This window comes from Scyliorhinus torazame, chromosome 3, assembly GCF_047496885.1.
Source record: "Scyliorhinus torazame isolate Kashiwa2021f chromosome 3, sScyTor2.1, whole genome shotgun sequence".
In the NCBI taxonomy this organism is placed as follows: Eukaryota; Metazoa; Chordata; class Chondrichthyes; order Carcharhiniformes; family Scyliorhinidae; genus Scyliorhinus; species Scyliorhinus torazame.
Window position 1 is genome coordinate 223,083,380 of NC_092709.1, and position 27,695 is coordinate 223,111,074.

At 51.4% G+C, this 27,695-nt stretch overlaps 1 protein-coding gene across 5 annotated transcripts in view; it reads left to right on the top strand.

Moving 5' to 3' along the window:
- Positions 1 to 27,695, top strand: part of LOC140408958 (small glutamine-rich tetratricopeptide repeat-containing protein beta-like) — a 73,900-nt gene that overhangs the window by 16,645 nt on the left and 29,560 nt on the right. For 4 of the 5 annotated variants that reach the window (XR_011940249.1, XR_011940248.1, XM_072496913.1 and 1 more), the window contains exons 3-4: positions 7,562 to 7,665; positions 14,841 to 14,922. Coding sequence is in view for 3 of the 5 variants with exons in the window: in XM_072496913.1 (XP_072353014.1) it covers positions 7,562 to 7,665; positions 14,841 to 14,922 (186 nt within the window). In the remaining 2 variants the exon portion in view is untranslated. The remainder of the gene's footprint in view (positions 1 to 7,561; positions 7,666 to 14,840; positions 14,923 to 27,695) is intronic. The other variant, XM_072496914.1, reaches the window with a different exon arrangement.

Genomic DNA, 27,695 nt, shown 5'->3' on the forward strand with positions numbered 1-27,695 from the left:
CATGGTCCAGGGCGCGATCGATGGGATGCACGTCGCCGTGCGGCCACCTGCAGATAACAGGGCCGTGTTCACTAATAGGAAGGGGACCTATTCGATGAACGTACAGGTGGACTGCGACCACCGCATGATGATCCTGCACGTCTGCTCCCGTCACCCAGGCAGTGTACACGACTCATTCGTGTTGTCGCGGTCATCCATCCCCAGTATGTACGAGGGACGCCATCCCCGGCTGAGGGGCTGGTTGCTGGGCGACAGGGGCTACCCATTGCGATCGTGGCTGATGACGCCTATACGGAGGCCACGCAATGAGGCAGAGAACCGCTACAATGATGCCCATGTAGCGACAAGGGGAGTGATAGAGAGGTGCTTTGGCGTGCTGAAGATGCGTTTCAGGTGCCTGGACCTCTCTGGGGGCGCCCTCCAGTATCGGTCAGATAGGGTCGGCCGCATCATTGTGGTGTGCTGCGTCCTGCACAACATAGCCCAGCAGAGGGGCGAGGTGCCGCAGGCAGAGGAGGGCGGAGTGGAGGAGCAGCAGGAAGAGGCACAGTCCTCCCCAGATGAGGGGGATGGGGGCAATGGTCAGGGCAGACGGGGTAGACACAGGCGGGTGGCTGTCCACCGTTACCGGCTGGCCCAGCGGGCACGGGACAGACTGATAGCCGCCCGCTTCACTGACTAGATGGGCGTGGGAATCGGGTAGTATGGCCACAGACCGCACACCATGGCAACAGCCGACCACCCACACCCCCCACCCATCCACCCACCCAGCACCCTCACCCCCCTCCCCAACCCCACACACCCCACCCGCATGCACACCACCACCCCCCCCCCATTGCCGATCCACCGGCGGCACAACGGGCCGGGCTCACCCAGTTGCGGGTGGACGCGTGTCTATCGCAGGCCATGGAGGATGATGACAACCCGCCCTGCGATGAGCTCCTGGCTCTACATCGTTGGACTATGTCTGACCCATGGCCACAGTACCACCATCCACCCGGACCATCCCTGCATGCGGCTGTGACACTGCAGCGCACGGTCCCGTCCTCTGCCCGGGGGATGTTGATGGCGGCCCAGGGGGAAGGGGGCAGACTCACCTGGGGCTGAGGTAAGACCACCCCTCACACACACACTTGCGCTCAACGTACATGACACGCCCGCACACTTTGGACAGAGCACAAAGGCAGCTTCGGTAGGTGTAACATTGACTTTAATAACCAAAGGAGTTCATGCACGTGCCCTAGCCCCTAAAACTCATCTGTGCCCTGCACCCATGCCAACTTACTCAGTGTCTAATTGTTTGGCCTTACGGGCCCTTTGACTACGTCTACATGGTTCCCCAGACGGTACAGCAGAACTGGAGGTGGACTCCTGTGATTCCTGCCCTCTGACACTGGATCCCTTTGGCGGCCGTTTTCTGGGGCGTCCTGGCCTAGATGGGCCAGGCTGCGGCCCGGGCGACTGGGATGGCGAGCTGCCAGCCTGTCCTGCCCATTGCCCACCCGATGCACCTGGGACGGAAGGGGGGGAGTCCGAGGTGTCGCGGTGTACCGGGACCTCCCCTACAGAGGGAACCGGGACGGACCACACCACCTCCTCCTCCCTCGGGGTGCCCGATGGCCCCCAGGCCTCTACATGGGTCGGGGATGCGAACGGACTGGCCATCCGACGCCCCCCCGACATCTGGCGCTGCCAGTCCTGGAGGCCCGTGCTGGTATCGACAGGGGTCTGCAGGTTTGCAGCCATGGAGCCCAGGGTGTTGTCAAACCCTGTCTGTGACAGTGCGACGCCGGCTCGCACATGGCCACTGGCGCCGATGCCCTCAGCGATGGCCTGCTGAGACTGGGCCATGGCCTGCTGAGACTGGGCCATAGCCTGCAGAGACTGGGCCATGGCCTGCAGAGACTGGGCTATGGCCTGCTGAGACTGGGCCATGGCCTGCTGAGACTGGGCTATGGCGTTGAGCGCCTCTGCCATCTGGCGCTGGCACTGGCTCATGGCCTCCTGTGAGAGGGCAGCCATTTCCTGGGCCACAGACGCCGCCTGCACGGATGGCCCCAGGCCTCGCAAACCGTTCCCCATGTCTGACACCGTCGCACCCATTGCCTCCACCGCGGACGCCACCCGTGCGGTGTCAGCCTGGGTGGCACGCATGACCGGGACCACTCCCAGCTCCTGGACGCGGGTGGACTCCTCCACCTGCGACCGCAGCCGCCGCAAGCCACCCGTCACCCTCTTCGCTCGTCTCCGGGTCGGTGGTTGCATTGGATCTATGTGTGGGTGTGGTAACTGCAGGAACCCGGGATCCATCTGGGTGGCAGATGTTCGCTTGGCCTGGGCTGCCCTCCGACCGCCCGGTCCCTCTGCTGCTCCTACCTCCACCTGCTGTACCGGGACGGCTGTGTTGTGCGCACCTGTGAGTGTACCAGACGCCTCATCACTAAAGTGCCCAACCATGGTGAGTGTTTCTGCGATGGTGGAGGGTGTTGGTGACAGCAGTGGCGTTGTGTCGTGCTCTTCGTCCCACTCTGACTCCATGGCACTTTGGGGTGGGGGTTCGTCTCCACCCATCCACTCTGAGTCACTGTCCGGTATTTCGTCTTCCCGGGTAGGGGTGTCCTGGGTAGTGCTGTCCCGGGTAGTGCTGTCCCGGGTAGGGGTGTCCTGGGTAGTGCTGTCCCGGGTAGTGCTGTCCCGGGTAGGGGTGTCCTGGGTAGTGCTGTCCCGGGTAGGGGTGTCCTGGATAGTGGTGTCCTGGGTAGTGGTGTCCTGGGTAGTGGTGTCCTGGCTCGGATGTGACGGGGGCCTGTGGCTGCCCCCCTCATCGCTGGATGGTCGCTCCCGCACGTGACGGGGGTGTCGTCTCCCTGTTGCTCCAGGTCTCTCCGTCTCCCGTGGTGTGCGAGGGGCATCCTGTGGGCGTCGCATGCTGGCGGGTCCGGGTCTCTCCGTCTCCCGTGGTGTGCGAGGGGCATCCTGCGGGCGTCGCATGCTGGAGGGTCCGGGTCTCTCCGTCTCCCGTAGTCTCCGAGGGGCATCCTGCGGGCGTCGCATGCTGGAGGGTCCGGGTCTCTCCGTCTCCCGTGGTCTCCGAGGGGCATCCTGCGGGCGTCGCATGCTGGAGGGTCCGGGTCTCTCCGTCTCCCGTGGTGTGCGAGGGGCATCCTGCGGGCGTCGCATGCTGGAGGGTGCGGGTCTCTCCGTCTCCTGTGGTCTCCGAGGGGCATCCTGCGGGCGGTGTGCATCTGCGGGGATGGGTGCCTGGACGTTTGGTCCTGCGATACACAATGAAGCATGCATGGTTAGACATCAGGCAGTGATCAGGTGATACGGGGGAGGGGGATATAGGGGAGGGGGGATATGGGGACGGGCTGTCGGTGGCTCACTTGCTGGTGGGCCCCCGACCTCTGCATCAGCAACCTCCCGGTCCTCAGGTCCGCCAGCCAGTTCCAGGGCCCTTTCCTCGTGTACGGTCAGTGGCCTCTCATCAGCGGGCCCTCCTTCAGTCCACACATGCTCCCTATTGTTGTGTGCGCGCTTCTCCTGTGGGGGGGGGGGGGGGGTGGTGGTGGCAGGGGTAAAAGGCAACAGTGTTAGGCAGGTATATGAATGCACGCCATCGTTTGCGCGTGCATTGCAGAGGTTCAGGTTAGGGCTGGATTCACTTGGGGATATGGGGGAGGGGGGATATGGGGAGGGGGGATATGGGGAGGGGGATATGGGGGAGGGGGGATATGGGGGAGGGGGGGATATGGGGGAAGGGAGATATGGGGGAGGGGGGATGTGGGGGAGGGGGGATATGGGGGAGGGGGGATATGGGGGAGGGGGGGATTTGGGGGAGGCTCACCCTGCCTGCTCTGACGAGGTCGTTCACCTTCTTGTGGCACTGGGTGCCTGTCCGTGGTGTCAGGGCCACAGCGGTGACGGCCTCTGCCACTTCCCTCCACAGACGCCGGCTGTGGCGTGGGGCAACTCTGCGGCCGTGCCCGGGATACAGGGCGTCCCTCCTCTGCTCCACCGCGTCCAGGAGCGCCTCCACATCGCGTGACTCGAACCTCGGGGCTGAGCGACGGCCAGCCATCCAGTCGGGTGTTGCGGTCGGGTGTTCCGGTCGGTTGGGGGGGAGCAACGCGGCCTTATGAGCCGTCACGCCGTGCAGCGCGTATGACGCTGCACGGCGTGAACCACTGCGCAGGCGCGGATCCCGTTACGTCGCTGCTAGCCCATTTCGGGCCGGAGACTATCATCCCATTTTTATGACGTGACGCAAGTGGGATTTGCGCCGATTTTTGCGCCGATCGGCGGACTTTCCGCCGATAACGGAGAATTTCGGCCACTATTTTCACCATTAAGATTAACTCAAAATCATGGGCTGCACAGTGGTTAGCACTGCTGCCTCACAGCTCCAGGGACTCGGGTTCAATTACAGTCTTGGGTTTCTGATTAGATTTTGTATGTTCTCCCCGTGTCTGCGTGAGTTTCTTTCGGGTGCTCCTTTTTCCTCCCACAATCCAAAGATGTGGAGATGAGGTTGGGTTGTGGGGTAGAACGGGGGAGTGGGCCTAGATAGACTGGTCTTTCAGAGGTCAGTGCAAACTCCACACAGACAGTGACCCAGGGCCGGGATCGAACCCAGGTCCACAGTGCCATGAGGCAGCAGTGCTAACCACTGCGCCACCGTGCCGCCCGAAAATGCAGTTCTTTTTAACTACTCTGCAGTGATCGCCTAACTTTGCTGTTCAGACCTTTTCATATGGTGCTTGGTCAATATTTTGCCTTATTATTGCTGCAAGGCACATGATGGGATGATTTCTCCGATCGGCAGGAATTCCCAGCATTGTGTTTTGCCTGAGTCACCTGAACCTGGTTTTAGTTTGTTTCACTGCAGGCCTCACCGATAAGTACTCAATCAAGTTACTAATGGAAGAAGGAGACCAGGGAAACTTTCTTTAATTGTAGCATTTTCTTTATTTAACCCTGCATAGTGCAGTAGGTTAGCATTATGCTGTTTAAAGGCGTCAGTTAAGCTCCAACTCAGATTGTTGGAATGACTGCCATGGTAATATTTATCTACCAACGTAATCCCAGAGCTGAAGGGGTTGGATTACGAGGAGAGGGTGAGTAGACTGGGACTGTACTCGTTGAAATTTAGAAGGATGCTGGGGGATCTTATAGAAACATATACAATTATGAAGGGAATAGAATGGATAGATGCGGGGAGGTTGTTTCCACTGGCGGGTGAAAGCAGAACTAGGGGGCAGTAGATTTGGGACTGCGTTTAGGAGGAATGTCTTCACCCAAAGGGTTGTGAATCTATGGAATTCCTTGCCCAGTGAAGCAGTTGAGGCTCCTTCATTAAATGTTTTTAAGATAAAGATAGATAGTTTTTTGAAGAATAAAGGGATTAAGGGTTATGGTGTTCGGGCCGGAAAGTGGAGCTCAGTCCACAAAAGATCAGCCATGATCTCATTGAATGGCGGAGCAGGTGCGAGGAGCCAGATGGCCTACTCCTGCTCCTAGTTCTTATGTTCTTATGAATAGTCTTCTGAGAAATAACTCTGGTCATTCACAGCATAGTTTTTACTGATCGAATCTGGAATACAAAACTATTAAGAGCAATTTGGCAAACTCAGGTCCCACAAGCACTCTTAGCGTGACATTTATAAAAGTAACACCACTATAAAAGATAGGGCAACACGGTAGCACAGTTGTTAGTACTGTGGCTTCATAGCGCCGGGGTCCAAGGCTTGATTCCTGGCTGGGTCTCTGTCTGTGCGGAGTCTGCACGTTCCCCCAATGTCTGTGTGGGTTTCCTCCCACAAGTCCCGAAAGACGTGATGTCAGGTAATTCGGACATGCTGAATTCTCCCTCTGTGTACCCGAACAGGAGCTGGAATGTGGCGACAAGGGGCTTTTCACAGTAACATCATTGCAGTGTTAATGTAAGCCTACTTGTGACAATAAAGATTATTATTATTATGGCTTTCTCAGTTTAGGGAATCAAGTGCCACTCTAAATCTGTGCTCTGATTCTCATCTGCACAAAAGAAATTCATAGAATTTACAGTGCAGAAGGAGGCCATTCGGCGCTTCAAGTCTGCACCGGCCCTTGGAACGAGCACCCTACTTAAACCCATACCTCCACCCTATCCCCGTAATCCCACCTAATCTTTTGGATACTAAGGAGCAATTTAGCATGACCAATGCGCCTAACCTGCACATCTTTGGACTGTGGGAGGAAAGCGGAGCACACGGAGAAAACCCACGCACACCCGGGGAGAACTTGCAGACTCCGCACAGACAGTGACCCAAACCGGGAATCAAACCCCGGGTCCCTGGCGCTACAAAGCAACAGTGGTAACCACTGTGCTACCATGCTGTCCCAAAATCCACATTGCTGTTCTGGAGCTAAATAAATCCATAACTTCTCTCTCCTATATTCTCTTTCCTCCTCCTTTCCATTCGTTGAAAAAAAAATTGAGATTTTGTTGAATCCACGATAAGTAGATGATAGTAGAAATTTATGAACAAGGTTTATTTCAATACAATTCTGTTACTCCTCCACTCCTCTAAGAATCGCCTTCCCCGACCTGCACACAGGCTGGGGTTTTTATATAGCTGGAGCTCTCCTTGTAGAGGGGAAGCCCTGCTGCCTAAAAGGGAAAGTTCATATTCTGGGGAGGTCATGGAAAATGTTATGGTCCTGATTCCGGGACCTCCATTGAGGTTACTACAGATTTATAGGTTTATCTTTGGAAGAAAGTTTCATGAATATTTTTATACCAATTGTACCTATGGAGGCTGGGCTTTTTAAGAAGCACTACAATTTCAGTTATTTAGACGCTCTTTCTAAATTATATCCTTGGCTCCAGCACTTGAATGTTTCTTGCATTTCTTCGTGACCATAATTGAATGCAGTAATTAGCCTGATACAGCACTATAGAGGTTCCAACTTTAGCCTAATTCAATTTAACGAGTGCAAGGGAAAAACAGACAAATTGCTTTAGTGAATGATGGGGCTGATTTGGTTTGTTGCTGTAACTGGGTTGTCGGTGGGCATCATGATTGTGCCACCTGCCAAATTGGAGCAGAAAGAATCCTGAACCATCTTGGTATTGGACCTCAGTAGCATGTGGCTGGTGAGCTGAAAGTGCTGAATGTCAGCTCCAAAGCAATACATTGGCCAGGGAGATAGGAAGGCACCCATCTCCTCTGTTGAATGCCTACTTTAAGGCCTGCTCGAGGATTGGGTTGTGAGCGTGTGTCCCACTGATTTTGGTGCTGTTTACACTATGTTCTCATCAGAAAACTGAAAGGGGGGGGGGTAAATAATCCAAATGTATAATTATAGGCTTATCAATTCTAACTATTCAATGGCCTTTACTTAACCACTGAATTTTATTACCGTAGCAATTTAATGCTTTAATAGTAATATCATTTAGAATATAGATTATATTTTGGAAATTCATTGTATGAAAAATGCCGTACCATAAGGACATTTCTTTTGGCCTAATTTTCCTAACAAACTATGAACTTTGGAATAAAATATATTTTGTTTCTAGTTGCCATGCAGTGCTTGGAAAATGTCTTCAAAATAAGTTCACAAGATATCCATCTGGCAGTCTCACCACCTTTAACAGAGATATTTTCTGCAGCTGTTACTAAGGTGGGTCTAAATAAACTTGTAAGGGAAATCCAATCATAATAGTGGGTACGTGATCCATTGACATACCTCAGAGATGTGAGTGCAGTTCCATAAATGACATTCCAGCCTCAGCTAGACTGTCAGAAGACTGGTTTAAACAATCCAAGGTACTTCCAGAAGCAATTGGAGAGCAAGTAGACACAATAGAGCTGACTTTACAAATGTAAATTTCTGGTGGGATACCTGACTACTCAGGAGCACATATATTTGCGGGGGAGAGTCCTACAATCTTCCACCTATTAATTTTAACTGAAAGAAAATTGCAAGAAATGTGCACATAATTTCCCAAAACATGTTCCCAGCAGGTGAGGCTCCCCACTAGCAGGGGAACCTCGTAAAATTCACACCAATGTGTTGTTACACACAACATAGCAGCTTATAAAGCAGGGATCTGGAACCAAGTTAAGTATTTGCCTCTTCAGCGATAGAATAATGCACGTTTTGAGCTTTCTTAAATAACAAGTGAGAATTGATTATTCAGTTTTGTTTGTCAAGCATGGACCAGCAGTGTTGTGGAAGCGATCAAGTGCACTGGGACATATGAACATATGAATGAAGAGCAGGAGTCAGCCACTTGGTCCCTCGAGCCTGCTGCACCATTCAATACGATCATGGCTGACCTTACATTCACATTCGCACCAATCCCTGACACCTTTTACCCCCTTGCTTATCACAAATCTATCTAGCTCTGACTTCGAAACGTTAGCTCCGCCTTAAAAATATCAAGACTCTGCTTCCACCATCTTTTAAGGAAGAGAGTTCCAAAGACTCACTACTTTCTGAGAGAGAGAAAATTCTCCTCATCTCTGTCTTAAACGGATGACCCTTATTATAAACAATGACTCCAGTTCTAAGTTCTCCCACAAGAGGGAACATCAACCGGAATTCTCCATTCGTTGCGATTTACTTTTCCCGCCAGCAGCTAATTCCCGCCTGCAGGTTTCCTGGTGGTGTGAGGTGCTTACAATGGGAAATTCCATTGAGAAGTGGCGGGAAGATAGAATCCCACCGCCAGTGAACGGCGCACGGTTGAGAAACATGCAGCGAGGAGACCAGAGAATCCTGCCCCTCTCCACATCCACCCTGTCAAGACCTCTCTGGTACTGGGTGATTTAACTATAGTGGGTTATTGTATACGTTGATATATACAACACTATAGTAGTTTTATATGCATATATAAATTATGAAACTACTTACATAAAATTGCTCAGTATTTTAAACCTTCAAGAATATACTTGAAACCTATTTCTACAGTTCCACATTTTCTGATTCTGCCTAATGGTAGATGTATAATACAAGGAGCATTTAACAGTAGTAACTCAATCGAGAGGTTTCAGAAAATGCCATAATTGCAAGCACTGTGGTAGTTTACTCCTGAACCAAGTTTAAATTATGACCTTCAATCAGTTCCTTCCATAGAAAGAAAGAGCTTGTCATTTCCAAGTCAGGGGCTGGTTTAGCACAGGGCTAAACCGCTGGCTTTGAAAGCAGACCAAGGCAGGCCAGCAGCACGGTTCAATTCCCATACCAGTCTCCCCGAACAGGCGCCGGAATGTGGCGACTAGGGGCTTTTCACAGTAACTTCTTTGAAGCCTACTTGTGACAATAAGCAATTTTCATTTCATTTCATTTCAGGCTATCTATCCCAAAGCACCTCATAGCTAATAAGTACTTTTGAAAGTAGTCACTCTTGGAAATACCTGTTTGCTTCCTTCACCTTTATGTAAATACTGGGCATATTTAATTTCTAATTAATTTTGTTGATTTTACATATGGTAGAATATTTTCCAATTGAGGTTTTGCATAAATGCACAAGTAGGTTGTGAACTAGTTTCAAAGTAGTAGGAGATTTTTTCTTAACTGTCAATTCTGTGGATTTTTGAAAATCATTTTGTTTACGTTAAGTATCTTGACAGCACTGTCGTGCAGCATGACATTTTTAGTCATACTTAATGAATCTTTCCCATTACAGCTCGGCACAATCATCCTCATTCTCCTATTGAATACAGGAAAGTTGTCTATTTTTATTCGCTCAAGGGATGTGGGTGTCGCTATTAAGGCCTGCACTTAATGCCCATCCCCAGTTGTCCTTGAGAAGGTAGTGATGAGCCACCACCTTGAACTGCTACAATCTATGTGGTGTAGATTGTACTGTTCAGGAGGGAGTTCAGGATATTGGCCAAACAACAATGAAGGAACGTTGTTATTTCCAAGTCAAGGTGATGTATGTCTTGGAGGTGTTCCCATACATCTGCTGCCCTTGTTATTCTAAATCTGGGTTTTTCAAAGTCAGGGCCGTGTCGCGCGGGCGGGTGTCGGGAAGCAATCAGTCCCTGTGGTGGTCCCGATCGTGGGAGAAGTGCCCAACAGCTGCTACAGGCTTTTCCATCGAGAATTGTGGCCGCTGCTGCCTTTTAAATGGTGATACATGATTGAGCTGTGTGGAGTCTTATGGCAAGAAGCGGCAGCAGAGAGCAGGTCACACATCTGCAGGTAGAATTGACGTGAAGCGCCGTCCAGTTACATGTTTTTTGGCGCCAAATCAGGGAGAAATGTTGTTTCGATTTTTCAGCTGCTGGAAAGTAAGGCAAGTGAACTGTGAAGATCAATGAGGTTTTCTTAAAGGCAAGAGACAGTCAGAGACTTAAATAGGCAATTTACCTATTGACAGGATCTCACACCAGAATCTGCCTGAAAGAGCTGCGTAGGAGAGTCCAGGGCAGTGGTAGTGTTCGAGCTCCAAAGCCTTTGGTTAATGGCCTTGAAAAGGGAAACTTAACGCGGAGCAAAGAAGTAAAAAGATGATTTCTAGAGGTGTGGTTTTGTCAACTGTGACAATGTAAATAAGAAGGCAAAGCCAATGCGTGTCATGCGCACAGAAGTACTAGCAAACAAGAGAAGTTTTAGATTTGAATGAGAAATGGCGTGTGAAAAATTCATTTTCAGGTTGAGACCACAGAGTCAGTTATTAACTTCTAACTGACTCCAAATGAAAAGTCTATGCTACAGTACCTGACCTGTAATACCACGTTAAAAAAAACCATGAAAGGGCAGCACGGTGGCACAGTAGTTAGCATTGCTGCCTATGGCGCTGAGGACCCGGGTTCGAATCTCGGCCCTGGGTTACTGTCCGTGTGGAGTTTGCACTTTCTCCCCGTGTCTGCGTGAGTTTCACCCCCACAACCCAAAGATGTGCATGATAGGTGGATTGGTCACGCTTAATTTCCCCTTAATTGGAAAAAATAATTGGGTACTCTAAATTTTTTTTAAAAACCCCATGAGGCTGTCAGCATTCTGGTGTAGCCTCTCGCAGGAATATCCAATGCTGAGTAAAATATGCGTTTTGTTGCTATTGCACTTCACAATGACCTACTTGTGCAAGGTTGGTTTTTCCATGTTCATAAAGATGAAGTTGCCACAAAGGAACCAGCTGAAGTCTGCACCTGGTATATGCATTGCCCTCTGCTCCTTTGAACCGGATTCAAGTGAGATAGTGAGGACAAAGCAGGCCTGCCTTTCACATTAAAAGTAAGCGTGTTGCGAAGGTCGGTTGGTGTGTCGCGAAGATCAGCCAGCATGCGTCCCGATGGTCGGCCGACATGTGTCCTGAAGGTTGCCCGGTTAGCAAAAGTGGGTCCCGGGAAAGAAAGATTGAAAAACACTGCTGTAGAACATGTTTTTGGGGATGCAGCCATTGTCCATTGGACACCCACGACCCATCCAAGAGGTAGCTGCTGAGATAGGCGGGAAATCATCCTGGAAATACTTTCATATTTGGTCATCTGTTTTGCCAGGATAAGTCCAAAATTCATCTGAGCCTGTGGATGTGGAAGCTGTTCAGCCACTTTTCTTGATTTACATAAGTTGTCCATGTCTCATTACTGTAAAGGAGAGTACTGAGAGTAGGAGCCTGGTGCACATGGAACTTTGTACTTTGGTTAGTTTGCTGTTGGTCCACACTCATCTCCTCAACTTTGACATGACAGCTGCAGTCTTGACAATTCTGTTACTGAATTCAGCATCAGGGTTTCTGGTAATTGCTAGTCCAAGGTACGGGAAGCTGTCGCCGACCTCCAGAATGAGGTTGTCAATGTTGGTGGAAGATGGAGTCTGCAGTATTTTAAAGAGTCTGACACTGCTGACAAGGTCGAGAACAAAGAACAAAGAAAAGTACAGCACAGGAACAGGCCCTTCGGCACTTCAAGCTTGTGCCGACCATGCTGCCCATCTAAACTAAAATCTTCTACACTTCCTGGGTCCGTATCCCTCTATTCCCATCCTATTCATGTATTTGTCAAGATGCCCCTTAAATATCACTATCGGCCCTGCTTCCACCACCTCCTCCGGCAGCGAATTCCAGGCACCCACTACCCTCTGTGTAAAAAACTTGCCTCGTACATCTCCTCTAAACCTTGCCCCTCGCACCTTAAACCTCTGCCCCCTAGTAACTGACCCCTCTACCCTGGGAAAAAGCCTCTGACTATCCACTCTATCTATGCCCCTTATAATTTTGTAGACCTCTATCAGGTCACCCCTCAACTTCCGTCGTTCTAGTGAGAACAAACCGAGTTTATTCAACCGATCCTCATAGCTAATGCCCTCCATACCAAGCAACATCCTGGTAAATCTCTTCTGCACCCTTTCTAAAGCCTCCACATCCTTCTGGTAGTGTGGTGACCAGAAGACTTTGGTGCGGTCAGTGAAGGCAATGTAGAGTGGTCTTCGCTGTTTGTGATACTTCTGTAACTGCTGAAGTGTAAACATCACGTCAACTGTCAATCTATCAACACTGAAGCCGCACTTAAACTCAGGGTTTGCTGTTGAAAAACGTAACATATTTCAGCCTAAATGTGACAATTGCCCTACATGTTAAAATAGCCTTCTAACATTCTTTGTCCAGTCTTACATGAAGGATGGCCAATTGGGCATGATATTCATGGGCTGCAACTGTCGTTTTTGGAACCAAATCCTAGAGTAGTGTTTTCAAAAATTTTTCCTAGGACCCACTTTTGCCAGTTGCCAACCTTCAGGGCCCATGCCAGCTGACCGATGCGACACACGCCGGCCGACCTTCGCGACACACGCCGGCTGACCTTCGCGACACATGCCAGCCGACCTTCGTAACATATGCCGGCCAACCTTCGCGACACACACCGGCCGACCTTCGCGACCCACGCCAGCTGACCTTCGCGACCCATGCCGGCCGACCTTCGCGACCCATGCCGGCCGACCTTCACAACACACACCACATTCACTTACCTTTAATGTGAAAGGGAAGCTTGCTTGGTCCTCATGATCTCACTCCAATCAGGTTCACAGGAGGAGAGGGCAATGTGCATATCAGTGTAGAATTCAGCCAGTTCCTTTGTGCCATCTTCATCTTTGTGAGAACGGAAAATCCAACCTTGCACATGTCGGTTGTCATGAAGGGCAATAACAACAAAATTCTTGTTTTACTCAGCACTGGACACTTTTGGGAGATGCTACTGTAGAATGCTGACAACCTGATGGGACTTTGGGGTGTTTTTAACATGCTATCACAGATCAGGTACAGCAGCGTAGTCTTTTTATTTGAGTCAGCTGCAAGTCAATACCTGACTCTTAGGTCTCAACCTCAAAATTAATTTTTCACCCACCATTTCTTTTTAAAAATCTGAAACTTCTCCTCTCATTTGCCAGTACTTCCCTGCATATAATACACATGAGCGTTGCATCCTTATTTGCATTGGCACAATTGACAAAACCATACCTCAAGAAATTGTTATGGGCGAGGCTTTTCAGAACCCCAAAATGTATCATGGAGTTCAACCAACCTCTCCCTTTAATGGATTTGTTGCTTTTCCTAGCACACGGCTTTTTCCCCTGGTGTGGGATTACAATTATGGATACGTGGGTTTTTAAACACAAAACACTGTTTATTCCATGAACTCAACTTAACATCTTAAATAAACATTGGATCTCTTAACACTCCTTACTTCAAAGATAATTCAGAAAATATTGCAACAGTAAATAATTCCTTAAAATGTTCCTTCAAACTTCCAAGAGACTTAACACCTTTAAACAGTATCACATCAGTTTAAAGGATATATATTTTTTCTGTAGAATGGCAGAGACTGTCTCAAACTGGCTTTCCACTTTTAAACTGCTCTCAGCAAAACCAGCCAGGCACTTTTTAGCTGCTCTCAGCAAAACCAAACTGCAAAACTTGCAGCTCTCTGGAAACATACAGACACTGCTTTTAAACTGAAACTAAAAATGGCTGACCTAAAGCCCAATCCCACCCACTCTCTGACATCACTGTTTTCTTAAAGGTCCATTGCTTACACATCCATTTCTTAAAGGCACTCTTGAATGACAAAATCATCGCCATGCTGCTTTGTTCCCAAGTTAAGTTTCTTCTTTGTAGACTGTTAACCAAAGGTCTTGGACCTCTGTACAGAGTAACACTAGCACTGCTTTGACCTACCCTGGACTCTCCTGGCCAGCTCCCTCCAGCAAATTCTGTTGTGGGCTCCTGGCCAGTAGGTACACTACCTATTTGTGTCTCTGCAGGTCTCTTACTTGTAAGAAAATGGTTGATCTTATCAGTCCTCTTGCCTTACTTGCCAGCAGCTATAAATGGAAGCTGCTCTACTCTGTGATTTGGCATCAAAAGCACATACATGCAGGGCACATTACCTGCTCCCTACTGCCGCTTCTGGCCGGACAACTGCACATAGCCTCATTTCTTTCTTATTTAAAAGTCAGCAGTGGCCGCCACTATCAATAAAAATGCCAGTAGCGACTCTTGAGCGCTTCACCTGCAATCGGGAGGACCGTGGGAACAACGCAGCCTTCCGCTCCACAACCCTCCACACTTACCCGCAGGTTGTGACCCTTACTTTGAAAAACCCTGCTCTGGACAGTGAGGGTGTTGGGAGAGTGATGGGGAACTTAGTAAAATAGAAAACTTGTCTTGATTGTTTTGTGTTCTAGCATATAGCGGGAGACTATGCTAAATATGCAGCATGATTTGCGTTCCCAGTAGTTTGTTTCAAGATAAACAAATTTACAATTGTGATTCTTCTACTCAATAGAATGTCATTGACCTAAAGAAAATCACTGACAAAGTTTGTACAATACACATTTTCTTCCAGAAGGATTTGATATGGAACGCTCCATCAGAGTTTACTCCATCTGCACAAGATGTAATTAGAGCTGAACAGTTGAAAAATGAAGGTATTTTCTGTGTGCAGGAGCAGATATTGAGTCATCATTTTAAAATGCTTAATCACAGTGTTCAAAATGTCCACAATATTTTTGTTAACTTGATGGAACTGCTCAGGGTTAACAGATGTTAATGTTTGTTGCTGCAAATTACTGTATTCAAGGAGCAGTCATCACTTTGAAATGTTAAAAATTAGAGTTATATCATTGTCTCAAATGAAATTGTTGGTTTAGACTTGAGTAAATAGTCAGCAATCGCTACACTGCCCTGCACCTCCAGTTGGAGGAGGGATAGGGTGTTGTATTTGATAACTGGTTTCTTAACTCGTTATCTGGATTACAAACAGACTTGGCACATGCTGTGGATTCAAAATGTTAAAACCTCAGCTGATGCTGGAGAAGATTAGAAAAATATCCAAAAAGCTTATGTCTGGCAAATGTCCAGAAGTTTGAGAATTCTTACTTGTTCTCTACATGGCTTAATCATTTGGCTTACCTAGGACTGCTTATTGAAAAAGATATTTCAAATTTGAAAGATCCTCCAATAGCTCCAAAATATAATAGAAGACTGCAAACGCTGGAAATCAGAAATAAAATCAGAAAATGCTGGAAATACTCAACAGGTTTGGCAGCAATTTTGGAGAGAGAAATAAAAGGTGAAATTTAATGGCCGCCCCAGGACGCGATGCCTTGCGAGATCTAGCGGGAACTCGCAAGATATTGCTATCTGGACCCCGCCGACAATGGGCAGAGCCCAAATCTGCATAATCAAGTGTGCAGTAAGGCACACTGAATATGCATTCGCCGGAGTTACCCAAGGCGTGGTAACTAACCCCTGCGACTCGGAGACCCCGAGTGAGTGCCGGTTAGCACCGGTCTCCACAAATGTGGAGCAGGTGTACCAGCACTTGGGGCCCCAAGTGCTCAGGGGCCCCTGGGTGGCGGGCTCTGGGTCGGGAGTTCTTAAGTGCAGGATCTGGGACTCAGTGCGGCTTCGGTGGGGCGTTCCTCACCAAGGCCCCAAAATGAAGCCGAGTCCTGTTCGATAGCAGGGTCGTTCTCGACACTGCAGGTGCCCGGAAACACCCGGCTAAACCCACTCGACACAGGACTCTGTTTCATTTGCGTTAAATTGCGTAACGTTTCGGTCTGCAATGTTTCCCTGTTATTATTAGCACAACATTTAATCTGTTCTTCATAACTATCTTTTCCTAAAATAATACAATTTCATGCAATCCATTTTCTATTCTGTCAACTTAATAGGAATTGCATACTGCATCATTCACTTTAACTTTACTGTTACAGAGAGGCACAGCGAAGGTTAGTTGTATTTCTGCATTAATGATAGAAAAATGAGAGATGAGCCATTTTTGCTCCAGAGCTCCCACTGGTGGGCACAATGGTCAGAAACCTGACTGTCCTTCAGTGGAAAAAAGGGCATCAGTGGAGAAAAATATGTGTCTTGTAAAAGAAAACTGCCCACTGTAGCCACCTGAGTTGGCCAAGTCCCGATTTAAAATGGCGAACGGCAAAGGCTGAAGGGAAATTCAGCCAACACAGGCAGAAACCAGCAGGGCAAGTTTGCTGTGTATTTAACTCTGCAAAGGCCCAGACAGCATCGATACTAGCAGCCATCTGCATAATAATGTAGCAACCATCTACATACTAATAAGCAATCCCCGGGAACAATAGCAACATTTGGGACAAACAAAAGTAAGCCAGACTCCCCGGCGCCAGCAGGAGCCAACACAAAAGAGGTTAACGGATACCTCAAGACCGCCCATCGATCAGGGAACCGCTCCAGTATTGGAGAAATCGAACCAAGCGATTGGAACGAAGTCCAATCACTTAGAACCAGGTACAGGGTCCGCCCCGAAAGGCGGGAAGCCCCTGGGGACTATAAAGTTAAGCCCCCAAGTTCAAATCGTTCCTTCTTCTTGACCGGGTCACCCAGCAACACGAACCAACATTGACCGTGACCGGTCCAACGGCTGCCGAGAGATCGTAAGTCTTAAGTCAACGCTCGCTACGAGATAGGCGCTCCTAGCTATCAATCTGTACCAACTTCGAATACCGCAGACTCAGAACCCGAACAAAAGGCCATTTGTTCCCCTGACCTGGTGGGCCAGTCCGAAGTTAAGTACAGGCCTGTTAGTCATAGAAGTAGCTTCGACATAGAATTTGTGCATGAGTAGCGATTACTGTGTATAATAAATGTGCTTTGATTTAATTCTTACTAATCAGTGTATTGAGTTATTGGTCATTACTCGAACTTGAACTCTGTGGTGGTATCATAAAGATACCTGGCGACTCGAGAGCAAAGGTTATAAAACAGAGCCAAGTGAACCAACCAAAAGTTAGCAACACCACAACCTAAGCCCTGTGTAAATAATATTTGAATCAACCTGTCTTTTAAAATAAAAACTGCACTCAATGGGCGGGATTCTCCGAAATGGGGGCAGAGTGTTCGTGCCGTCGTGAAAGCCGGCGCATTTCCACAGGGGGCCAGCACTGCGCTGGAGTGGTTCATGCCGCTCCAGCCTCCCTTCTCGGCGCCAACTGGGTGCCGCGCCAACCCGCGCATGCGCAGTTGAACCGCGCCAACCCGCGAATGCACTGAGGACTTCCTCAACGCGCCGGCCCCGGTGCAACATGGCGTGGGGGATCAGGGGCCGGGCGCGTAATAAAATAGGGCCGGGCTGGAGAGGCCGGCCCGCCGATCGGTGAGCCCCGATCACAGGCCAGACCCCACCGGAGGCCCCCCCGGTGAAGGAGCGCTTTTCCCCGCCCCACAGGCCGCCCCCCCAACCCGACACGCAGAGTTCCCGCCGTCTGCGAGCAGGTGTGAACGGCGTTGGCGGGACTCTGCCGTTTCTGTGCGGCTGCTTGGCCCATCAAGGCCGAGAATCGGCGGCCCGGCCGCGGACAGTGGCCCACGACTGGCGCCGCGCCAAACGCGCCGGCGCAAATGGCGCCTATTCTCCGCTCCTCGGAGAATCACATGCTGGCGTCGGACCGGCGCCGTGGGAAAAAATGGCGCAAACGGCGATTCTCCCATACAGCGCGCCCAATACCTTTTTATTAAGCAATGAACCATAAAAGGGAAAGCAGCATTAGTAATGTGTGAGATCTGAAGAAGGTTTTCAAGATCGGATGCAAGAGATCTGGTAAACAACGGTCTTCCTAGTTGTTTGCCACAACAGATTAATACAATATAATTGGCTGGTGTGGCGAATGGGAATGTCAAGTAGAAAGAAGGCTGCCATCCTAAATCAGAATTAAAGCATAATTTTGGGACAGGTGTCTTTATTCTACATCTCTTTAATTCAGTATCTAACCAGTAGGTATCCAATGTTGACAGTAGTTAAGCAAAATGGAATAAAATAATTTTCCCATGATTGATATCTTTTTAACTTAAGGAGCACTTAAGTGGAGGAGGAGATAGGCAAGTGATAGGGAAGGAAGCAAAACTGTGACCAGATTTTTTATCTATCAGACCCTATTTTCTGTTTCTTGACAAAATCATTTTAATTTTTGCTGCCACACTTCATTCCTGCCTTCGCTGTGGAAAAGAAGCTTTTTTTGTATGTAACAGACCACCTTATTAAAATGAAAAGCTTTATTTTCAAATTTCATAACATGAAATAAAACATAGTTAGATTATTCTTTTGCAGGACTAACTGCTTTAGAAAATGGGAGGTAAATGTCACCAGTCACATTATTAAAAACTGTTGAGCTCAGGTAGACATCATGGGAGGGATTTTCTGTGCCTCCCGTGGTGTGTTTCTCGGTGGCAGGAGGCGACCCACCAGCCAGCTGTCAATGGAAAATCCTCTCCCCCCATTAATGAAAGATACGGGGCGGGATTCTACCACCCTGTGAAAACGACCGCATGCGAATGGCACGGAGAATCGGCGCAAACGGCCGTAGCGGCGTTTCTCCAGTGGGCCAGCGATTCTCCGGGCCGGATGGGCCGAAGTCATAGATTATCATAGAATTTACAGTGCAGAAGGAGGCCATTCGGCCCATCGAGTCTGCACCGGCTCTTGGAAAGAGCACCCTACCCAAGATCAACACCCCCACCCTATCCCCATAACCCAGTAACCCCACCCAACACTAAGGGCAATTTTGGACACTAAGGGCAATTTATCATGGCCAATCCACCTAACCTGCACATCTTTGGACTGTGGGAGGAAACCGGAGCACCCGGAGGAAACCCACGCACACACGGGGAGGATGTGCAGACTCCACACAGACAGTGACTCAAGCTGGAATCGAACCTGGGACCCTGGAGCTGTGAAGCAATTGTGCTATCCACTATGCTACCGTGCTGCCCGTCGCGCCGGCGCGACCGGATGTCACGCCGGCGCCATTCCAACATGCTATAAAACAGCGTCAGCCAGTCGTGGACCCGGGACGGGAAGCGGGACGGCCGTGTCTGCGGACGGTGTGGGGGAGGCCCACACATCCGCTGGTGGGGGTGGGGGGTGACGGGGGTGGCCCCACACATCCGCTGCCGAGGGTGGGGGTGGGGGTGGCCCCACACATCCGCTGCCGGGGGTGGGAGTGGGGTGGCGGTGGGGACAGTGGGGGTGCGGAAGGCTGCAGGGGGCCACGGTCCGCCATAAGGGCTGACACACGGTCGTCCACCCAGACCGTCCGCCGTGGCGGCCCACAGGGCCCTGCCATCCTGACGTGTGCCAGACCCCCCCCCACCCCTCCACCAGACTAGCGCCACCCATCGGCGGGTGCCTCCAGGGCAGCACACATGACAGCCCCCCTGTGAGGGCAGTGCCAGCGGATGGTGGCCCTGGCAGGAGGGACGGCTGACAGGTGCCAGGGCACCTAGGGGGGCGGGGGTGGGCTGCGTGCTGGCACCCGGCCTGCCATGCTGCCCATGGCACCTGGTCGTGGAGGGGGGTATACCAATGATGAAACCCTGTCTACTCCCACCCCCTACAGATCGTATAATGTTCAGCCATCTTCCAGCGTTGTTGGCTGCCATGGCGGGTTCTGCTGCCCCGCATGAGGCCCAGTGGGAGCTGGAGCACGGGCGTGAGAGGGAGGTGGTGGAGCCTGCTGTAGAGCAGCGGGCTGCAGTGGTGTACGTGTAAGCTGCCCAGGCCGCAGTGCCGCACGCCCGAGAGGCGCAGGAGGGGCACCACGCCGTGCGGGAGCCACAGCATGGGGATGCCGAGGAGGAGGAGGAGGGTGTGCCACGACCACGGAGGTGTCCGATGCGACACCGTGTGTACCGGCCCTGCATGTCCTTCGAGGATCTCCCGGACAGGGCGTGCAGGAGGAGACTGCAGATGAGCCACAAGACCGTCGCCCACATCTGCCACCTGATGGCACACATGGCACCACGCGGGACCAGGGGTGGACATGCCATCCCGGTTGCCGTCAAGGTGACGGTCGCCCTCAACGTCTAGTCGCCGAGTGGGGACCTGTCTGGCATCTCCCAGCCATCGATGCACAGGTGCATCCGGGCCGTCACCGACATGCTGTACGACATCGCGGACTGGTACATACAGTTCCCTGTGGACCGCGCCCACCAGGATGCCCGCGCAGCGGGATTCGCTGCTGTTGCCCAGATGCCCATGGTGCAGGGGGCAATCGATGCACATCGTGCACATTGCAATGCAGCCCACCTCAGAGGAAAGGACCATGTGCCTAAACAGGAAGGGTACACATTCAATGAGCGTGCAGATTGTCTGCGACCACAGGATGACAATCCTGCACGTCTGCGCCAGGTACCCTGGCAGTGTGCATGACTCCCTTATACTGGCCCAATCATTCACCCCTGCCATGTTCGAGCCCCCCCCCCCCACCCCCCCCCCCCTCCCCCAACCCCGGCTGCGGGGCTGTTTGCTGGGCGACAGGACTTACCCGTTGCGGTCGTGGCTGATGACGCCTATACGGAGGCCACAGACCGACGCGGAGCAATGCTACAACGATGCCCATGCAGCGACCAGGGATGTGGTCGAGAAGTGCTTTGGGCTGCTCAAGATGCGCTTCAGATGCCTGGATCGCTCTGGAGGGGCCCTCCAGTACCCGTCGGAGAGGGGCGGCCGCATCGTCGTGGTAAGCTGCGTCCTGCACAACATAGCCCAGCAGAGGGGCGATATGCTGGAGGAGGAGAATGACGGTCAGGATGAGGGGAACTCCTCCCCAGATAAGGGGGTTGGCGAGGGACAAGCCGATGCACAGGACATGGGGATGGACGGGAACACGAGGCTGTCCGCCGCCACCGGCTGGGCCAGGAGGCACGGGAGGCGCTGGAAGCTGCCCGTTTTGGCGACCACGGTGGGCGGCAGTAGTGATGGGTATGGGCACAGGCAGCAGGTTCGGCACTCCCCAACGGACGACCACTCTCACCTCCCCCACCCCCGCCACCACAACAACCTCACTCCCCCACCCGCATGCCCCCACCACCACAACACCTGCATGCATACCACCCCTCCATGACACATCCGCCTGCGGCACAACGGGATGGGGGCACGGTTGATGGTGTAAGTGGGTCTGTTACAAAGCATGGAGGATGATGACAGCCTACTCTGCGATGGGCTCCGAGCCATACATCGTTCGACAAAGTTTGACTCATGGCCACATCACGACCCTCCACCTGGGAGGACTCTGCATGCAGCCCTGACACTGCATCTCATGGCCCTGTCGTATGGCCGGGGGCGGGCTGACATGGGGGAACCGTTGGGGGAGGGGGGGGGGGGGAGCGTGCAGGTCAAACGCACCGGAGCCCAACCCCTATCGCAGCACCCCTCACACACACTGGCACACAGTCCCCGCCCAATCCCCGCACGCATCCGACGGAGTACAGAGGCAGTCTGCATTGATATGGGATGTGTTTAATAACAAATGTCCTGTACATGTGCCCTAGCCCATCTAACTAATCTATGCCCTGCACCCGCGTCACCTCACTCATCCGTGTCTACCTTTCTGGCCTCACAGGCCCTATGACAACGTCTAGGTGTTCCCCCAGACGGTACAGCAGAACTGGAAGTGGGCTCCTGTGATTCCTGTCCTGTGACTGGGGTCCCCGTCAGCGGACGCTTCCTGGGGCGGCCCGGCCTGGATGGGCCAGGCCGCACCTCGGGGAATTGGGATGGCGTGATGCCACCCTGTTCTGCCCGCTGCCCACCACGGGCGGTGGGGGGGGGGGGCAGGCAGAAGTGGCACGGGGTTCCTGGACCCCCCTATAGGGGGAACCAGGACAGGCCCCAGCACCTCCTCCCCCCGGAGTGCCACCCGGTGGCCCCTGGGGCGCTCTATGGGATGGGGGTGCGGGCGGATCCAGCATCTGGGGCACCGGAATCACCTGGTGCTGCCAGTCCTGGAGGCCTGCGCTGGTATCGACCAGGGTCTGGACGTTCACGGCCATGGAGCTCAGGGAATGCGCCATTCGTGTCTGGCTCTGTACAACACCGTCTATCACCCAGCCAATGGTGCTGATGCTGTCAGCGATGGCCTGCAGAGACTGGGCTGTGGCCTGCAGATACTGGGCTGTGGCCTGTTGGGACTGGGCTTTGGCCTGCTGGGACTGGGCCAGGTTGTTGAGCACCTCTGCGATGTTCAGCTGGCTCTGGCCCATGGCTTCCTGTGCGACGGCAGCCCTGTCCCCGGCCACGTGCCCGGATAGCCCCAGGCCTTGCAGGCTCAGACCCATGCCCGACACCGTCGCCACCATTGTCTCCACCGCGGATGCCACCCGTGCGGTGTTGGCCTGTGTGGCACTCATGACCGGCCACATTTCCTGCTCCTGGACGTGGATGCACTCCTGCACTTGCGTCTGCAGGTGCTGGAAGCCGGCCGTCTCCTTCGCACGCCCCTGGGTCACCGACTGCATCGGGCCTATGGATGGGCGGGGGAACTCCAGGGACCTGGGACCCGTCCGGGCGACAGGTGTTTGCCAGGGCTGGGCTGCCCTCCCACCGTCCGGCCCCTCGGCTGCTCCTACCTCCACCTGCTGTACCGGAGCGGCTGTGTGGTGCACACCAGTTAGTGTCCCAGAAGCCTCACCACTAACATGGCCAACCGAGGTGAGTGTCTCTGCGATGGCGGGGGTGGAGGAGATAGCTGTGACGCAACCTCAGTGTCTTGATCGGACCTGTGGTCGGGGGTCCCCTGGTGCCGTGACCTGTCTGTCTGTCCCCTCCGTGTTGGTGCCGTGTTGTCCCCTGTGTGCTGGTGTCCAGTGTGGTCGTGTCGTGTCCGTCTGTCCCCTGTGTGTTGGTGTCCAGTGTGGTCGTGTTGTGTCCGTCTGTCTCCTGTGTGCTGGTTGTGGTGGTATGTATATTAGGGGTCATGTGGGACTGTGAAGCCGTGATGCTATTGGCTGACAGATCCTGGGTCCTGGTTGGCTGCTGACTCCTGGCTCCGCCCTGAAGGCGGAGTATAAGAACCCGAGCTTCTCCCCGCCGCTTAATTCTGTTGCTGAACTGCTGGGGACAAGTCTTGCTTAATAAAGCCTGAATCGACTTCATCACTTCTCGTCTCTCTCGTAAGTCATTGTGCGCTACACTGGTGTCCTGTGTCGTCATTGGACTGGGCCGGCAGCTGTTGTTGGAGCAGCCCTCCCCGTCGCTGCAAAATTCCACGTTAGCTGGTCGCCCAGGTGCTGGATGAGAGTGGTGTCGGCCGGGTGCTCCATGTCGGTCACCGCGTGGCCCTGCAACACACAATACACCATCATGGTTAGGCGGATGCAGGGGGGTGTGGTTCGCGGTACGGGGTGAGGGGAAAGGGCTGAGGGGAAAGGGCTGAGGGGAAAGTGCTGAGGGGAGAGGGCTGAGGGGAGAGGGCTGAGGGGAGAGGGCTGAGGGGAGAGGGCTGAGGGGAGAGGGCTGAGGGGAAAGGGCTGAGGGGAAAGGGCTGAGGGGAAAGGGCTGAGGGGAAAGGGCTGAGGGGAAAGGGCTGAGGGGAAAGGGCTGAGGGGAAAGGACTGAGGGAGAGGGCTGAGGGGTAGGGGGCCAGGCAGGGGGAAGGATCTCACTTGGTGGCGCGCCCCCGACCTCGGCATTGGCAATCTCCCGGTCCTCAGGTGCACCGGCTATGTCCAGTGCCCTCTGCTCGTGCACGGTGAGCTGGCGCAGGTCATGTTCACCCCCTCCGGTTCGGGCTAGCTCCCATTGGTTATGGGCGCTCTTTTCCTGGGAAGGGGAGGAATAACAGCATTGTTAGGCAGTCCACTGCATGCCGTTGGGTCTATGTTGGCATGGGTGCACAGGGCCAACGCGGCTTGAATGGGTGGCTGCAGCCATGTGCCTCACGGCTGTGGTTGTACCATCCCCCTGGGGGGGGGTGGGTGTCACACATGTGGGGGGTAGGGGGATTGGTGCCATGAGCACACTGCTGGGTACTCATCCTGGCTGCCCTCAGTAGGTCGTGGAGCTTTTTGCAGCACTGCTCGCCAGTCTTGGGTGTCACTGCGGTGGCACTCATGGCCGCACCCACCTCCCTCCACAGATGCCGGGCCATGTTGCCTGGCCCCTCCGGCCGGGTCCGGGGTACAGACCCCCTCTTCTCCTCGAGGGCGTCCAGCAGCGTCTCCAGATCGTGGTGTGTGAACCTGGGCACTGCTCGGCGTGGCGCCATGGTGCCCCGTCGGCGGCATGTGCGCTTGCCTCGCCTGTTGTGCGCCATGGTGGCACGTCGGTTACGTGGCGCCAGGACTCCGAGGCCGCGCCCCCGTGCTTCCCGCCACGCCCCTGCTAGCCCCCTTGTAGGCTGGAGAATGCCGTCATAGGACGGGAGCCGGCAGCGAGGTAAAACGCGCCCGTTTTCCCGCCGGCGCCCGCACTCTGTCGCCGGAGCGGAGAATCACGGCCAGGGTTACCATAGATTGCAGCGTATAAGTCGATCCAGCATATAAGAGACCCCGTTTTATCAATGCCAAAATCATGTAATTTAGGCCCATACGAGGTGTACTTTTAAAAATGCTATATTCGCAATTTTACACTTGAGAAATACATGTTTTACTCACCTTATAAATCAGCGCATGAGATAAAGCGAGCAATATGTGCCTTGTTGACAAGACGATGCCCAGGAATTTAAGACACGCCCACACAGAGTAGACTGTTTGTCGAATGATGAACAGAAATAGATCCTCCAACAAAAAAACAAAGTATGAAGTTGGTTTCAAGCAAAAAGTCGAAACATTTACTAACTCTGCTGCGGTGAGGGTATTCAGTGTTAGTGGAAAAACTGGTGTGCGAATGGAAGAAAATCCTTTTGTAGAAGATACCCAAGACCAAATGCCCCATGAGAACAGGAACCAGCCACTGGCCTGATCATGAGAAGCATGTATCAGAATGCGTCCTGAAAATCATCACAATCGTTACATAGTCAGCAGAAATCAATGCATATATACACACTTAAGTGGGCCAAACCAAGTCCAGCAAAGATTTCAGAGTAACAGCTCGTTGGGGTAGCCACTTAATCTGAATGTCAAAATTATCAGTTTCCAAGGATTCCTCATCACACAGTGGCAAAAATACAAGTGTTCATTCTGCCACAGCGGTAACATGGATGAAATGCCCATGCATTTCAACATTTCAATATGCTCAGCAACCAAACTGTGGAGAGGAAAGATGCAAAAAAAATTCTAGTGAAAACTACAGGACATAAGAATTAAGATTCACAGTGGCACCAGCCTGCATGGTAGACGGAATGAAATTAAAGCCTGTGGCAATTTTCAAATGTAAAACCATGACTAAAATCAGGTACTTTTCGTATGTATTTGTGCATGTTTGTGACAATGGATGGATGAGGATGGAGTGAAGTTGTGGATTGATAGATAATGTGTGCGATAGGTGTTCCAGTGGCCTACGCCATGTTCAGATCCAATAACCAATGAGAACAACACGCACCTACAAAGAAATTACACTCAAATTATAGTTATACCAGAGAGTCTAATGCCTGTAGATCAACCTGCAGATGTATGCCTCAACAAGCCAGTCAAGATATGTTTGCAGTGAATGGAACAGGTGGATGGTTGGTGAAGAAAAACCTTAACAAAGACTGGGAATGTATGTGCTGCCCCACTTGATGCTTTAAGTGGTTTCATTATCAAATCATCGGATGTTATTGCACAAATTGTCATCAGATCTTTAAAACAAATGCAGTATTTCCAATTTAGTGGATGGAGAGAAAGATGATTTGTTGTGGAGGGATGATTCTGAAACTAAAAGCTCCAAATTGGTCCAGAGTGGGAACCTTGCGATGATGCACATATCCAAAATGAGTCAGAATAAATTTGATTAACTCTTAGCATTCAATGCCGAAGACAGTGAATTTGAGCATTCAATGCCGAAGACAGTGAATTTGACTTTTTTGAAATGTTGAATTTGTGGTTAAAGATATTCTTGTGGAATTAATTCATTCAATAAAATGTTTCACAAAGATTTTAATTTGAATTCCCGGTGGGTTTTTATCACTTTACAAAATGGTGACCACCACACCAGCAGTCACACTTTGAAACCTTGAAAATTCTTTCTAAAAACAGGGATCAACTTATACACTTATAAAGGGCGACTTGTATGCTGCGATCTACGATATGTGTGCAGTACTGCAGGGAAATAAGTCAGTGTTTGCAAATTTTAACTTACTTCCTCATTCTGTTTTGCTTTATAAAATGATTTTTGCTTTGATTTGTTTTCAAAAATATCCTTTAATATTATTTCCCCATTGTTACTTTCATTATATGTGAAGCATTTTGATTAGGTGATTTTTAAATGCAAGTCTTTTCTGATATTTTAACTAGTTTGTTCAGGTTAGGGGTATCAGCACTGTGAACATTTTTTCCCTTATATCGGCATTTAAACCTATTCAGAGTATATTATATATTTGTGTTTCAGAACCTAGAACCATACAATCCCTACAGTGCAGAAGTAGGCCATTTGGCCCATCACGTCTGCACTGATCCTCTGAAAGAGCACCCTACCTAGGCCCACTTCCCCGCCCTAGCCCCATAACCCCACATAACCGGCACGTCTTTGGTCATTAAGGGGTGATTTAGAATGGACAATTCACCTAACATGCACATCTTTGGACTTTGGGAGGAAACCGGAACACCCGGAGGAAACCCGCGCAGACAGGGGGAGAACTTGCAAACTCCACACAGTCAGTAACCCAAGGCCGGAACTGAACTCGGGTCCCTGCGCTGAGAGGCAGCAGTGCTAACCACTGTGCCGCCATTCTCAAAAGTTCTTCCATGCTCTTTCTAAGCTCCAATACATCCCGCATCCTTTCTCTTCTCCCCACATACTCTGGAGGTAAAATCAAGACTGGATCCACAGTCTTCTGATCTGACTTCTTTCTCTCAGGAACTCAAAACTTTCGAACTCCTGGCATCCATCAGTCTTTCATTCTCCTCAGATAGTCAGGTCTTTAAGATTCAACGGTGGCATTGTGTAATTTGTCCTTCGTGATTGATGTCGCCATGGCCAGAATTTTACATTGTTTAAGCAGGCACATGCCCGACCCAAAATTGTGTGAAATCACGCGAGAAAATGTCAGGCACACATCCCAAGGTGATCACACTTGTGTGCAACATTACATTTGGCAGGCCACCCGGGTGCTGGAAGCGCCCCGCTGAAAATTAAACAGGCAATTAAACTCATTAGCAATCTGAATGAATTTAATTTTACATTGCCCGAATGATTTAGCACTCTAGCATGGGGCAACACGGGCAGGTAGCCAATCTGTTTTTTTCACATTTCTCATCAAATGGTGGGAGAAAAGGGAAAAGGAGCATTGGCTGTGTGAGATGT